The sequence below is a fragment of the Manis pentadactyla genome, chromosome 3, assembly GCF_030020395.1.
Source record: "Manis pentadactyla isolate mManPen7 chromosome 3, mManPen7.hap1, whole genome shotgun sequence".
Classification (NCBI taxonomy): Eukaryota; Metazoa; Chordata; class Mammalia; order Pholidota; family Manidae; genus Manis; species Manis pentadactyla.
Window position 1 is genome coordinate 68,331,667 of NC_080021.1, and position 16,717 is coordinate 68,348,383.

The window sequence follows — 16,717 nt, forward strand, 5'->3', positions numbered from 1 at the left end:
CTATACCATGACTGAAAAAACTCTTAACTCTTGTATTAACTGATATTAGTCATGTACATTTGTTTGATTTCATGTAAGAGATGAGCCATTACTTTAGTTAAAGGCATAAGTAACATTATGTCATGAATTTTTATATACATTTCTTCTGAAGAATACACTAGTCTATATTTTAAATACATTTTTAAAATATTGGAATTATGTTAATAGAAATATTTGGGCCTTAAAAATAAAAATATTTCATATCTAAATAACACTGAACTTAACTGATGAACTTTCTGGGCAAAACAATCTTTTGTACACAATCTTCTGCTACATGACCTTTGTCCACTGAAACAATGAGGCAATAGGGTTGCATATGGCAGTACTTTAGGGGAGAGCCCAGTAAGTCAGAATATCCCATGTTATTGCAGGGAAATCTCACAACTAGAGACAAGTCTCAGTACATCACCAGTAACCCATGCTGAGATATGAGATACGTGGAACTACATGGAGAAAGTCCAAACCTTCGACAATCATTCCTAAATTTTAGGCCACATATTAAAATGTCAAAATGAAAAAAAAGCAATGAGGACCAGCTAATAATTACTCATATTAGATTGTCTCCAAAACCCAGTCCTCTGGTCTTCAGCTTGAGATACTAGAGACTACAGAACAGAGGAGCTAAAATCTAGGGAGTACCAATACTGCGTGGACACAATAGTTTCCTTAAAAAAATCCCTTGATATCACTGGTTATATGATTTCCTCCACTCTGATTAGATATTCCTGAGGCTATCAGGAATCCCCAAGTGATTCTGATCATGTCTGGCTTTCTTCAAAAGATTCTCTTTGCAAGATAGAGTATAATTGCCTGCCTGTGGGTATCAGCTGACCATGAGCTGTCTGTTATTTCAAGGAAAGAAGAGAGAGAAATGTATCAGTACAACCCAATGTCAATATACCAAAATGCCAACGCTGATATGACACGGGCAATATCCTGGCCCTTCCATTGACAGTCACTGTTCAAGACATGCTCCCTTCACTGACTGAAGCAGAGGAACAATTTACAGGCACAGTCATAGAACACAACTGCGTTAGAGTCCATTCTTATGAGAACAGACCAATAGGGATAAGTACCACAGTCTGACTGCTGAAACTTTTATCTTGTCCCTCTAATACTCAACTGGCCTGCAGAATCAGTTTCTCTAGGAAACATTCCCTGATCACTGTCCCCTGCTTCTGCTTTAGGTGTTATTCCTATAAACAACTGTGTATTTAATCAAATTAGCACTTACAGCAAAAGCTATTAGAGTTACATATTTACATTTTTACCTTGAACACTCGAATATAAAGTTCCTGCAAACAGAAACCATGATTACTTAATTTTTACATCCCTTGGACTGAGCCTAGTGCTTAGCACATAGTAAGTGCTCAGAAAATGTTTGCTGAATGAAAGTTGAATGAAGGTGCCACCACTACATCTGGCACATCTGCCACATTAATGACTTGAGGTGGGGAGAAAAGATTCCTTAAAAACACCCAGACCTAACTGTTCTTAAAAAATAAAAGATGAACAGTATGAAGTGAAAATACCATGACATAATCTCTTCAATGCTGAAATGAATGAAGTTACTACAAAATCAGAAAACACAATGCGGCAAAGGTACCTGACCTTACTCTGTTTTATGCCGTTTCTGAACACAGGTTGGTATTAGTTTTATCAAACTCTATGTGTTATCTTTGGGAGAAAACAGATGATTGCTCTCTTGGTCTATTTCCATTGTTGATAAAATAACACATTTGTAAGCCTATGTATGGAGACCTATATCATCTATTACAATAAAATTTTACTGCCATAATCCACTTAAAATACAGAAAGCTGATTTAGAAAAAAAAAAAGAATTTAAAAAAAGTCTATATATTTCCAGGACTCTATTCTACAGTATGTTAAACTTACTTGAAACTTTCAAATAATTACATTATTTACCTGCTTTCTAGTATAATGTCATGAATTATTTGAAAATTGTTCTAATTACTTAGGATAGAATAACTGGTATCATGGAATTAAAAGCATTGTTTCATATGTGTATGACTCTGAAACAAAATTTAATTTCCTTCTTTTGGAAAAATGGTTTTCCAGAGGGAAGTTCAATGTTTAAAAAACTGCAGATATTTCTGATGATACAAAAACATTTATTTACTTCATTAAAAGGTATAAAAGGATCTCCTATATATACAACATTAATAAGGTGTTCATGAAAGCAATGGGCCTAAAGAACACTGAAACCTCTGCAAAATTATCTGTCATTTATAGAAGATATAAAGCATCAATTTACTTATGCCCCTGTAAGTTTTACTCTATTTTTCCTAAATCATTCTTGAAACAACAGGAGACATCTTGGAATGAGGGCTTAAATATGTACTTTGGACATATTTTATAGACAAAAGATATGATCAAGGCAACCATAATGAGAGACTTGTAAAGCAGATAGACTTGAAAGTTTATCAACAATTGCACACAGAATAAAGCTTGATTAAATAGTCAGAAGGTAAAGTGCTGCATATACAAAGCACAAAGTACAAGCTAATAAATATTTCACATTCATAGGTGGTTTCAACTCAGTTCTTACACATAACTTCATGAAAGTCTAACGCAAGGAAAGTATGTGTTCAGTGGTTTCTTTCCCCTAAGACAGAACTATTCAATACCTTTAAAATCTCTTAATCACTACATGTTTTTACAATGTCAGAGAAAAATAAAAAGAGGAATTATTAATTTTTAAAATTACCCAGCAATTCCATTGCATCATCTTCATTATCAATTTCTTCTTCTGTTACAGGCGGGGCAGGGCCATGGACAGACTCGTTAGAGTCCTGAGAGAGCATCGCCGCCAGGAGCTTCTTGTGCTGCTGCTGCTGCTGCTTTAATCCTTTCGTTTTGGGCTCCACCTTTAAGCTGAAGAAATATTTGTGTCAATTTTCAGTGATGATGACGTTATCAACATTATAGCAACTGAAGAAAATCTACAAATTTCCATTCAAATATTTTGCTATGCAATTTATGGACATGAGTAAAATTTTTCTCAAGGATAATGTAAATACAGCCTGTCTTCTTTCATAGACATTCTTTGGCGCTTCACTAACAATTCCCCAGGGAGGCACAGGTGAAGAATGTGGCAAAGGTACCTGACCTTACTCTGTTTTATGCTGTTTCTGAACACATATTGTTATTAGTTTTATCAAACTCTTATGTGCTCTCTTTGGGAGAAAACAGATGATTACTCTCTTGATCTATTTCCTAGTCTTGTTTAGTTCACCACTGCAGCCCAAAAGGCAGAATCTGTGCTCTCTCTCTTGATTCTAGTCAGAAATTATCTCTTGACATCAAGTTCCAGGTTGTCCAAGAGATCCTAAGAAGTTTCATACTTAACTGTTGCCTTTTGATTTATGTGTAAGAGTTCTTTTTTTTTTACACACCTAAAATGTGACATTTTATAATTAATTTAACAGACATTTATTAAGTGCTTATTATATACCAGGCATTTTGGGCATTGAGCTACAGAAAAAAGATATTTCCTTGTCATTCCCCTCTCTTTAAAGCAAGTACTTTAAATCTAGAATTGATTTGTTTTTTCATATTGACCTCACCCAGTATATAGCACCTTACCTTGCATTAATGTTCAATGAATACTTAACAAAATCACTTTTTTAGCCTCATTTTTTTAACACAATAAAAAGAACGAATTTAAATAGATATATGTAAGTCTTTCAACTTGAGAGAAATGAAAGTCTAGGCACATAGAAAGATTGGTCATGAAACAGAAAAAGGAAAAACATGTAGATCAGAATTTGGAAGATGAGTGACAAACAGCAGATTACAAATGTAAAATCCCTACTCATCAGCCAAGAACGACCAAGATGATTCATGAAGGTTAAAGCAAGTGTCTTAACTCCTAGTCTTAATCCTAGACATTGATTAATTCAAAATGTTGCCTGTCTAATGAGTCCATCTATGAGTCTATGAGTCCAAAGATGTTAGCCATGTGTTTTATAAAATAATTATTTGAACTAGGATATGCATTTCCTAAATAAATGAATAAATTTCTAAATAAAGGAGAAGGAACAAATTTTAAACATATCAAAATGACCTCATCAAAATTCTAAAATAAATATATAATTTAGTGATATACTTTTTTTGGTTTTAAAGAGAAATTTGTGAGTCATAGAGTAAAATTTCTGCGTATTTAAATAATTTTAAGGTTTCTGTTTTTTGATTCCTTTAGCAGATTTATTTTGATTAATCAACTTTATGCTTAAAATCTGCATGTCAGAATATCCCTAAATTACTAAATTTGATTTAGTCTCTTGCCATACATGTTACCTGTATTTTCTACCTTGTCTACAATAGCCAAAATCTGAAAATACTTGGGTTATTTCTTTGTTCTTGGGCTTCTTATGTAAAAGAGTGTCTTCCAAACATTTTCTTCCTTCTTATTCTGGTTTATTTCCCATCATACCATTCATCACTACCTGAATTTATGGCATATATTTGTATATTCACTTATTCACTGTCTCTTGCTGTCAATAGAGAGAGCTCTAAGAGGAGAGAGGAAAACATTTCCAGGCATTAACAGATATATCAGAAGCAATTATGAGCTTTAATGAAAAGGAACACTTTTTAATGGGAAGTGAATTTAGCTTTCATTTTAACATTTAATGTATATTTCTGTTTTAAGTTTTCTATTCATTTTGTGAAATATTTACCATCTAATAACAAAGCTCACTTAACAAAGCCGATTTACCAGATCTATAATAATTATTGTTGTTATTCTTGTTTTAATGAAGTGATTCAGCTTAGAGGAGCTTCATTAGGCTTTCAAGGCTCAATAAGCCTATTTACAAATTCACATTATGATTTAGCAAGTAATTTTAGGAAATCCATTACCCAGCTATTGCAAAGTCTAATTAAGATGGCTTAATATGTAATTATATAGATTTATTAAACTCATTTTTTGTTTATATTTATATTATCAATGTGTGATTATTTTTAACAACTCTGTGCAATGAACATATATATATATATATATATATATATGTTTTTGCACTTAATAGCTAGACAAGCCCTAGCAGCAACTGATGCCAATTGGTAGTGTCTGGCAGTTGCAGAAAGCCTTCAATCATTCCCAAACAAATTCACCTCTATCTTTTATGAATCCCTCTTCTTTTCTTACTTTATTTCTTAAATTCTTGTAATCTAGAACTTCTTGGAAAATCTAATAAAGATATGGCAGGAACAGGTCCACATGTACATGCACAGAACATTATACACATAATTGCAATAGATTCAGAGACCTCAGGTCCATCCAGAGACAATGAAGGGTTCAAAGACTTGATGTTAGTAACTCTCATCTCATTCTATTAGTTTCTCCATATTACCCTCGTAACTGCCTTCATTTTAACCAGTACTCAGCCCTTTAGGTAACAGCTAATGTACTAAAGTTGCTGACCCTCTTCACACAGTATGGTATTTATAGGACCTAAGGAAGAAAATTCAGGGAAGGTACACTATTTGAAAGGTTCCAGGAAAGAAAAAATAGGTTTCTACTCATAAGACTCCCAAGGTTTATTATGCCATTTATTTAATCCTCTCTAAACTAATGGTAAAGTCCATCCTATCATATATGTATTATTCTGGATGAAAGGGAAAGTTGGTTATGTACCAAAGATGGATCGTTGTAATAAGCCATTTGAAAAAGACTTGAACAATTAACAATAGGAAAATCTATGATAGGAAGAGGGGCAAAAAGACTATAAACAATCCATCTTTTAAATAATCTTAGCTTCTCAGATGCCTATCACAGTCTTCTATATGCCTCCCTCACTCACACAGCAGATGTCTACTGACAATGAGAATATGCCAGCCCAACTGGGGAGTGAAAAATGGAAGCCATCTTTGAAAATTAAGTCTTCTCTCTAAGGAGTATGCAATATCGTTTAGTCTGTTAATGTTTAAGGCTCTTAAGTTATTGTCTTGCCAATGGGTTTCAGTCCCGGGCAAGTTCGCTATGGATTCAGTGTGACCAAAGAAATTGACAGCAAAACGTTCTTTGGGGTGAAAGGGTTTATTACCCGGCTTGTTCTCCCAGCAGTAGGTTGGCAGTAGGTCGAGCACTAGCATCTCTGCCTCCGCCCTGGGCCGAGCTCGCTATATAGCACAGTAATAGCTTATTGCCTAAAGGTGTGGAAGCGGTAGCCTAGCAACAGGCCAATTACATCATCAGGTAGTTCAAGTTCAGTGAGGATCCTGGCCATAGGAACCCCAACTTCCCTACAGTTATAATACAAGGTCATTGCTACTTTAAGTCTAAAGCTAATACTCTGTAGTTACAGACTCTATAGTTATTAGAAAACTTCTCCCAATCCATTCTTATTCATCCAAATCAAATTTAATGCTATGTGAGTTCATGGTATAAATTTGGAAATCCTCTTCTGTATTAGAAGATGGGAGATAGTTCCTAACCAATAGTTTACAGCTATTACTTAAATTAGTTCAGATAGGCATGCATTCTTTCTGCAATAATGGGGCATCAAGACAGAATCTCAACACTTTCTTCATTTCATAGGTAATATTTCAACTCATAATTTAAAGAGAGAAAAATAAAACTGAAAACAGCTTTTCAAAACAAATATATGAGAGAGATCTTCATGGATTGAGATTTCTGCTTAAGGATTACAGGAAAGACTCCCCTTTAATGGGTATTCAAGAGGGAATAAGAACACACTGAAGTTGGGAAGAAAATAGAAGCACTAACATTTGCAATATAGTTCCGATTATTGACTAAATGAATGCAAAATGAAAGTTGACATTTCTCTATTTTACATTAAAGACCTAGCAATGAATAAAGATAAAGGTCTAGTGGGTTTCATAAGTCAGGTATTAAAAATCAAATTACCTTCACTGACAGGTGAAATTGATCTGGCACTTCACAAAAGAAGGTAAATGGGTTTTTAAAAGTGGTTTTCTTCTCCTTATACAGGACACTTCAACAATTTAAATAATTTAAAAGTTATTTCTCAAGAAATAGAATCAATTTTCTATATGCCTGAAGCACATTAATGAGTATTCGGAATTGCCTTCCCTCTAGCCAAGTGATAAGTCAAAAAAACCCTGAAAGCTATTACATCGTAGAAAACACAGTTTTCTCCTTGAGAAAGATTAGTCATTGGTTGCAGCTAAATTTAATGTAGGAAATACAAAGTTACTGCAGCTATGCTATGCATAGGAAAAACTGTTCTATGGTGGTTACCCTCAAAGAAAGTTTAAGATCTGATATCTTCTAATTGAAAGATGTCATATTTCAATTCATGAGTATTTAAAACCATTTTCTCAATCTCATATAAGCCATGCCTCCAAAAATGCTTTTCAGTCTCAACTTTCTTGTAGAAATTTTCATTTTTGAGTTTTATTCATTGTAGTTGCCATTACAAAAAAAAGGTCATTTTGAATATACTTTTCCTATAAATATGATTGATATTTCCAAATTCCCCACTTTGATCAGCATATGGAAACTTAAGGCAAATCTCCCACCACCATTCTGAGCATCATAGGGCTGAGTAAAAGAAATATGGACTTCCAAATTCACAAATAATAATTGTTTCAAAAGTTAAACCTAGAATATGTAAATAACTTAATCATAGTTACCAACTCTAAACTTGAAATGGTTCTAAACCCAGGCTTTTCTCTCTTTATATTCCACATTAACTCTGTCTTGTGTATTGAATTACACTCTTAATAATTTTCCTCTTGTTGACTAACTGCATTCCTCTGGCAGATCAGGAGTCCTCCCTCTCCAATTCTTAACAGTCGGCCAGCCACTCCTGCTCAGTATTATAGCAGGTTTCAAACGATAGCTTATGTGCTTGAAAGAAAATAATAATGTTGTTATTTTTCTAATTTGCTTCTAGTAGCAAAAAAGAGGGTCATCTTCTTAGACATAAAGAAAAATCAGACCCAAAATCTAAAAGCAAATTTAATCAAACTAATTTTAAAAGAGAAATTAATTTTTATCTTATGTGGAATCCAATGTAATTTTCTATATAAAATTACTGAGTGATTTCATCAAAATCATGCCCTTGAATTTATTCTCCCTTTACCTTTTAAGGATTAACAATATTCAGAATCTCAGAAGATATTCATTTCATCTCACCTTCCTGCAGGGCTGGAGCTACTATCTTCACTTTCCCATTGCTCAATTTTACTTCTTGGAACTGGGGGCTGTAGCATTTCAGAGGCTAGTGGATCAGCATCATTTTCTTCTCGACCAATCCATTCTCCAATCACCCGGGGTCTCAGAAGAGAAGAATTAAATGCTGCAGATTCCTGAAGGGAAAATAATGTTCAGTCTTACATTAGTTATTCCTGTTAATAGGGCAACAAAGAAATAATCCTGTCTACAGTTTCAACTGCTGCCTCAAATCAAAATTTTTTTTTCTTTCTGAATTGCCTTAAAAATTCAGTTCTCTCGATCTCTACTAGAAGATTTAGTCTGTGATTTGTGCTGAGTCCTGAAGGTCACTGTGTAAAGGATCCAGGAATGAAAAATTCTATTTGGATTTGAAAGGCTGCATGCATGTTCTCAGCAAGGAGAAGCAGTGTTTACGATAGAAAGATGTGTGGTTAAGGCCCACATAGTGAAAGAGTTATGGTGATGCTGGGAATTAGCAAATAATTTCTCAGGAGGAAACTGGGGTGGGGTCAGGGATCAAAGTCAAGAAATAGGGTTTCTGTGAGTGGGCAGACTCACAGACTCCAAGAAGGGAAAAGCAGTTACCAAAGGTGAGGGGTGGGGTAGGGTGGGTGGGAGGGAGGGAGAAGGTGATTGTAGGGTATCATAATTGGTGCACAAGATGTGTGTGGGGTCACAGAGAAGACAGTGTAGCTCAGAGAAGAAATAGGGACTCTGGCATCTTACTACACTGATGGACAGTGACTGCAATGGGGTATAGGGGGGACTCGATAATAAGGATGAATGTAATAAACTCGTTTTTCTTGTGAAACCTTCATAAGAGCGTGTATCAATGATACCTTAATAAAAAATATATTTAAAAAAAAGAAAGAGGGCTAGAAGAATGCATAGCCTCTAATTGTGAAGCATTTGGAACTTCAGGGATCTAATAGATGTTGGAAGCAGGGAATATCGATAACAGGTATGCTATGCTAGTTCAAAAAATGTTAAAGTGGTCTCTTTTCATAGACTTGGATATGATGTGGCTCTTAAGGTTATACTTCACATATTTAAATCATTTATTATTTTAAGTGGATATGAGAATTCTAAATACATGTAATTGCCTAGGATATCACAGTGAGTAGGGGGAAAAAGCAGCTTAAAAAGCAACACCTATTGTATGATCTCATTTTTGTTTTAAAAATTCCTAAGAGTGTATATCATATTTTGTGCTGGTCTCAGCCTATCAATATCTCATTGTTTACGTTGGACCAACCCTTGTGGTTCTTAATTATGATTACAAGACACCCTCAGCAATGACCATGAGGAAACTGAAAAAGTAAAGGTTTACTATTTATAGTAACAAGAAATTACCCAGCACACCTGGGGCCACACAGTGAGGTTGTGGGTAGAGAGAAAAAGTGGCTCACAGTCAAGGGTTTTATTTTTTATTGGGTCGAGGGAGGGGACCCAGGGTTTTACAGGCTCATTCTTTATTGGTGAATTTAAAACATTAAGAGCAGGAATTTAAAGTAGAGAGAGAAAAAAAACAGGGGCCCACAGTAATGTCGGTCATTGAAATCAACCAATATCTCTAAAACAAAAGAGCCTCAGTCAGGGGAGGTGGCCTGGTGCTATACCTAGGCAAGTGGCTGGCAGCTGTTTATTCAAGACAGCCACAGCTGAAGCGGATGCCTTGGTATCAGAGCTCAAGTCAGACACTTGCATTACAGCAAGGAAAAAAAACTTGTTGGGGTTTATACTATATCATATCATTCATACACCAAACCATTCATTTACTCATTTTCTTACATTTATTAAGACTACCATGTGCTAGCTACTGCCTGATTTGTTGGGAAAAATGATGAGTAGGACCAGAATTTAGTGGTTTTATCTGAATGGAGGGACTAACAGTAATTTTAATGTCTTCACTTGGCATTTCCCTGTCTCTTTAAAATTATATGATAAATATGTACTTACAATGAGAAAAAATGCATTTTTAAAATATCTTGATCTGAGAAACACAGACTTTACTTAAATTATTTTTAACTATAGTTTTTAGTTTTACAAGAGTCTTAAATAATTCCTTAAAAACTCAGGCCTGGTCTTCTGATCCTTTACAATATTTCCAAATATTATACAAATATAATACAATACAACATTACAATACCTACATTATAATGTTAATTAATATAAATACCACACCAAAAAAGGCATGTGAAATATGATTAGGATGTATCTGACGAACATTTATCCAAGGGATAACAAGGAACAGAACGTAGTATGGTATCTTAATATTGATTCCCTAGCCCACATGAAAACATAGCAGATCAATTTTAGTAACAGTGATTGCATAATTTAGCAACTAATCTGAATTCCTGTGTATTTTCCCAGAGTTTGGAAATCAAAGCACTATAATGGCTTTCAGCTGTGAAATCACACAATCAAATTAATGTTTTGAAATTAGTAGGAAAGCACAGTCTTCTGCCACAATTTAATATCATTTGAAGTATAAAAATTAAAATTAACAGCAATATTGGTAAACTTTAAACTTACAGTTGCTTTTAAAAGCAAATTGAGGCAAAGACATGTTTTAGAATTAAAATTAAAAATCCATAAACATATTTACAGCCTCACAAACAGTTCTGATTGTGACTTTGAAATGTTACTTATTTCTGAATTTCATTTTCTCCAACAGTAAAATGGTGATAGAAATAATAAAAACTACTGTATATCAAATGAGTTAGTAGGTAGAGTTTAAAAGTTAAATCAAAGAATTCAGATGTGTGCTAGATACAATCATCTAAGATTGTGGACAATATTCAAGCCACCTCTATATGCGTGATAAAAATATCTGGGGAAAAAATGGTAAATGGAACTGCAAGAATGGGTGAGTTGGGTAAGAACAGATGCCTGGTTGTAATATGGGCAGAGTAACAGAAAAGAGAATTGGTGGGAAAGGTCTTCATCCTACAATGTTTTATTTTATAGATAGTATGTTAAAAAGGTTGGATAATTAATTCAATGTTATCAATCTCATTTATGTAATGGGGCAGAATTAGGTTTGGAGATTTGTCTTGCTATATAAGCTTTACATACAGGAATGCGGACAAAGAAATTTACCAGTGTAAGAACAGAAATGAGTAGGTTCAGACATTGTAAATAAAAAAGTGAAGTAAGATTTACAGTTGAGTATGATCAAAAAGCTGAGAACTGCAGAAATAACACCTTGGTTGCTTACTGGGAAATTAAATAAAATGATAGAAGCCACTGCTGTTGGAAAGTATAGAACAGCGAGCAAAACAAATTGTTTGATATGCAGCCTGTTTAACTCTGGCCGGCAGCAGAAATTTAGTGAGAAATAGCAGATAAGCAAAGCAATACACAGAGCTGCAAACAGGGTCAGAGGAGTCAAGAAGTGAATATTTTCCAGGTAAAAAAGGGACTCAACTATTTTTATTTTTCAGAATGCACAAAGCTCTTTTTATGTCTACCCCTCTTTAAAAATGTTTTATTTCTAAAAATTCTTGAATATAGTCTACTTACTTGTAGTAGGTTAAAATGCCAGACTTCTCTTTGGATATATTACTTATATGTGATTAAGATAAATAAACATCTTTTTATAAATCTTTATGAATTTCAGTAAAGAAACAGTTATTAATACTACAAATAACACACTACAAACATCATGTACATGGCAAAAGTTTTTTGTTTTGTTTTGTAGATAATTATTTTTTATTGAAGGGTAGTTGACACACAGTACTACATTACATTAGTTTCAGGTGTACAACATAGTGATTCAACATTTATATACATGATAATTCTAGGTACCAGCTATCACCATACCAAGTTGTTACAATATTTTGACTATATTCCTTATGCTATACATTACATCCCGGTTACTTATTTATTTTACCATTGGAAGTGTGTACTTTTTTTTTTTTTTTTTTTTGTGAGGGCATCTCTCATATTTATTGATCAAATGGTTGTTAACAACAATAAAATTCTGTATAGGGGAGTCAGTGCTCAATGCACAATCATTAATCCACCCCAAGCCTAATTTTCATCAGTCTCCAAACTTCTGAGGCATAACAAACAAGTTCTTACATGAAGAACAAATTCTTACATAGTGAATAAGTTACATGGTGATCAGTACAAGGGCAGTCATCACAAAAACTTTCGGTTTTGCTCATGCATTATGAACTACAGACAGTCAGTTCAAATATGAATACTCATTTGATTTTTATACTTGATTTATATGTGGATACCACATTTCTCTCTTTATTATTATTATTTTTAATAAAATGCTGAGGTGGTAGGGAGATACAAGATAAAGGTAGAAAACATAGTTTTGTGCTGTAAGAGAGGAAACGTAGATGATCAGGTGTGTGCCTATAGACTATGTGTTAATCCAAGCTAGACAAGGGCAATAAAACATCCACGTATGCAGAAGATTTCGCTCAGAACAGGGGGGGTGAGGTTCTAAGCCTCACCTCTGTTGATCCCCAATTTCTCACCTGATGACCCCCCTGCGACTGTGCCTGTCTTAGGTTGTTCCTCCCTTGAGGAATCTTACCCATCTCTGGCTAACCAGTCATCTTCCGGGGCCATACAGGGAAATGTAAAGTTGGTAAGTGAGAGAGAAGCCTTATTGTTTGAAATGGTTAGCTTTTTACTTCTTTGCATATTTATGCCCTGTAGCTTCTATGCCCAGCATTTGTCTTGAGGTATCTTTACCACTTGGAAGAATTATGATACTCAGTAAATTTGATATGAGGCACAAATTCTATTTAAGGGTTGTAATTAGGAAGGAAGAAGAAAAGCTATAGAAGTAGCAGGCAGAAGAAAACATGGGAAAATTGATTATTTCTTTGACATATCTTCTTGTAGAGTAACTTCAGCATGTATAGGTTTCAAGCTACTACTTAAATTGCACACACACATTAACATAATAGGAGTATAGTTACATAACCAAAGCATACCTGTAATTACCAGCCATCTCCAGTGAAACCAAGAAAACCAGTTAGGCACCTTAGGCATTTGTGAAAACTTATCTATGATATGGTGGATATTGTCCAACTGAACTTGAACAGTCTGAGAGAAATCACACAAATTAAAACAACCCATTCCTGGGGAATGTTCACATCCCTTATGTTCTTTTAACAGTAAATAGTCTGTAGTTGTAAGATTTTGGAGCGCTACAATTTGAACTTCTCCTAATTCTTGATTGAGTTCCAACAGTATAGATCCAGTCAAATTTGTTGTTTTACTGTATGCACAGGCCAGCTTAGATATCTCCTTCTTCATTCCCATGGCAAGTGCAGGAACTGGAGGGATGAGTGCATCTACAGCTGTAGCAGTGCGTGGATCTTTGTTGGGGTTTTTTGAAGATCATCTTCTGGCATGAGTCTTCCAGAGAGTGCTGATGTTGGAAGTTTTTTTTCATATCGTATCTTAGTTCATTTTCGGGGTAGCCGAATTAGGCTTTGATCCTCTATATAAACACAAACAAACCCTTTGCCTACACTTTTATATGCCCTTTATACCATTGTGTAGAACTCATTGGAGGTTACCACACAGGAACTGCCTTTTTTTTTTTTTTTTTTTTTTGGTATCACTAATCTACACTTACATGACGAATATTATGTTTACTAGGCTCTCCCCTATACCAGGTCCCCCTATAAACCCCTTTACAGTCACTGTCCATCGGCATAGCAAAATGTTGTAGAATCACTACTTGCCTTCTCTGTGTTGTACAGCCCTCCCTTTTCTCCCACCCCCCCATGCATGCTAATCTTAATACCCCCCTACTTCTCCCCACCCTTATCCCTCCCTACCCACCACTCCTCCCCAGTCTCTTTCCCTTTGGTACCTGTTAGTCCATTCTTGAGTTCTGTGATTCTGCTGCCATTTTATTCCTTCAGTTTTTCCTTTGTTCTTATATTCCACAGATAAGTGAAATCATTTGGTATTTCTTTTTCTCTGCTTGGCTTGTTTCACTGAGCATAATACCCTCCAGCTCCATTCATGTTGCTGCAAATGGTAGGATTTGCCCTTTTCTTATGGCTGAGTAGTATTCCATTGTGTATATGTACCACATCTTCTTTATCCATTCATCTATCGATGGACATTTAGGTTGCTTCCAATTCTTGGCTATTGTAAATAGTGCTGCGATAAACATAGGGGTGCACTGATCTTTCTCATACTTGATTGCTCCATTCTTAGGGTAAATTCCTAGGAGTGCAATTCCTGGGTCAAATGGTAGGTCTGTTTTGAGCATTTTGATGTACGTCCATACTGCTTTCCACAATGGTTGAACTAACTTACATTCCCACCAGCAGTGTAGGAGGGTTCCCCTTTCTCCACAGCCTCGACAACATTTGTTGTTCTCTGTCTTTTGGAATGCAGCCATCCTTACTGGTGTGAGGTGATACCTTATTGTAGTTTTAATTTGCATTTCTCTGATAATTAGCTATGTGGAGCATCTTTTCATGTGTCTGTTGGCCATCTGTATTTCTGTTTGGTGAACTGTCTGTTCAGTTCCTCTGCCCATTTTTTAATTGGGTTATTTGTTTTTTGTTTGTTGAGGCATGTGAGCTCTTTATATATTCTGGACGTCAAGCCTTTATCAGATGTGTCACTTTCAAATATATTGTCCCATACTGTAGGGTTCCTTTTTGTTCTATTGATGGTGTGTTTTGCTGTACAGAAGCTTTTCAGCTTAATATAGTCCCACTTATTCATTTTTGCTGTTGTTTTCCTTGCCCAGGGAGATATGATCAAGAAGAGGTCACTCATGTTTATGTCTAAGAGGTTTTTGCCTATGTTTTCTTCCAAGAGTTTAATGGTTTCATGACTTACATTCAGGTCTTTGATCCATTTTGAGTTTACTTTTGTATATGGGGTTAGACAATGGTCCAGTTTCATTCTCCTACATGTAGCTGTCCAGTTTTGCCAGCACCATCTGTTGAAGAGACTGTCATTTCACCATTGTATGTCCATGGCTCCTTTATCAAATATTAATTGACCATATATGTCTGGGTTAATGTCTGGATTCTCTAGTCTGTTCCATTGGTCTGTGGCTCTGCTCTTGTGCCAGTACCAAATTGTCTTGATTACTATGGCTTTACAGTAGAGCTTGAAATTGGGGAGTGAGATCCCCGCTACTTTATTCTTCTTTCTCAGGATTGCTTTGACTATTCGGGGTCTTTGGTGTTTCCATATGAATTTTTGAATTATTTGTTCCAGTTCATTAAAGAATGTTGCTGGTCGTTTCATAGGGATTGCATCAAATCTGTATATTGCTTTGGGCAGGATGGCCATTATAACGATATTAATTCTTCCTAGCCATGAGCATGGGATGAGTTTCCATCTGTTAGTGTTTTTTTTGATGCAATTGTGAATGGAGTTGTTTTCCTGATTTCTTTTTCTGTTGGTTCATTGTTAGTGTATAGGAAAGCCACAGATTTCTGTGTATTGATTTTGTATCCTGAAACTTTGCTGTATTCCGATATCAGTTCTAGTAGTTTTGAGGTGGAGTCTTTAGGGTTTTTTATGTACAGTATCATGTCATCTGCAAATAGTGACAGTTTAACTTCTTCTTTACCAATCTGGATTCCTTGTATTTTTTTGTTTTGTCTGATTGCCGTGGCTAGGACCTCCAGTACTATGTTAAATAACAGTGGGGATAGTGGGCATCCCTGTCTAGTTCCTGATCTCAGAGGAAATGCTTTCAGCTTCTCGTTGTTCAATATAATGTTGGCTGTGGGTTTATCAAAGATGGCCTTTATTATGTTGAGGTACTTGCCCTCTATTCCCATTTTGAGAGTTTTTATCATGAATGGATGTTGAACTTTGTCAAATGCTTTTTCAGTATCTATGGAGATGATCATGTGGTTTTTGTCTTTCTTTTTGTTGATGTGGTGGATGATGTTGATGGACTTTCGAATGTTGTACCATCCTTGCATCCCTGGGATGAATCCCACTTGGTCATGGTGTATGATCCTTTTGATGTATTTTTGAATTCAGTTTGCTAATATTTTGTTGAGTATTTTTGCATTTACGTTCATCAGGGATATTGGTCTGTAGTTTTCTTTTTTGGTGGGATCTTTGCCTGGTTTTGGTATTAGGGTGATGTTAGCTTCATAGAATGAGTTTGGGAGTATCCCCTCCTCCTCTATTTTTTGGAAAACTTTAAGGAGAATGGGTATTATGTCTTCCTTGTATGTCTGATAAAATTCCGAGGTAAATCCATCTGGCCCGGGGGTTTTGTTCTTGGGTATTTTTTGATTACCGCTTCAATTTTGTTGCTGATAATTGGTCTGTTTAGATTTTCTGTTTCTTTCTGGGTCAGTCTTGGAAGGTTGTTTTCTAGGAAGTTGTCCATTTCTCCTAGGTTTCCCAGTTTGTTAGCATATAGGTTTTCATAGTATTCTCTAATAATTCTTTGTATTTCTGTGGGGTCTGTCGTGATTTTTCCTTTCTCGTTTCTGATACTGTTGAATTGTGTTGACT

General features: G+C 35.2%; 1 protein-coding gene across 6 annotated transcripts in view; it reads right to left on the reverse strand.

Moving 5' to 3' along the window:
* The window catches only part of C3H8orf34 (chromosome 3 C8orf34 homolog), a 429,407-nt gene that overhangs the window by 263,542 nt on the left and 149,148 nt on the right, over window positions 1-16,717 (reverse strand). For all 6 annotated transcript variants that reach the window (XM_057498011.1, XM_057498012.1, XM_057498010.1 and 3 more), the window contains exons 6-7: window positions 8,186-8,358; window positions 2,768-2,934 (exon numbers count right to left, since the gene is read on the reverse strand). In XM_057498011.1, the coding sequence (XP_057353994.1) occupies window positions 2,768-2,934; window positions 8,186-8,358 (340 nt within the window). The remainder of the gene's footprint in view (window positions 1-2,767; window positions 2,935-8,185; window positions 8,359-16,717) is intronic.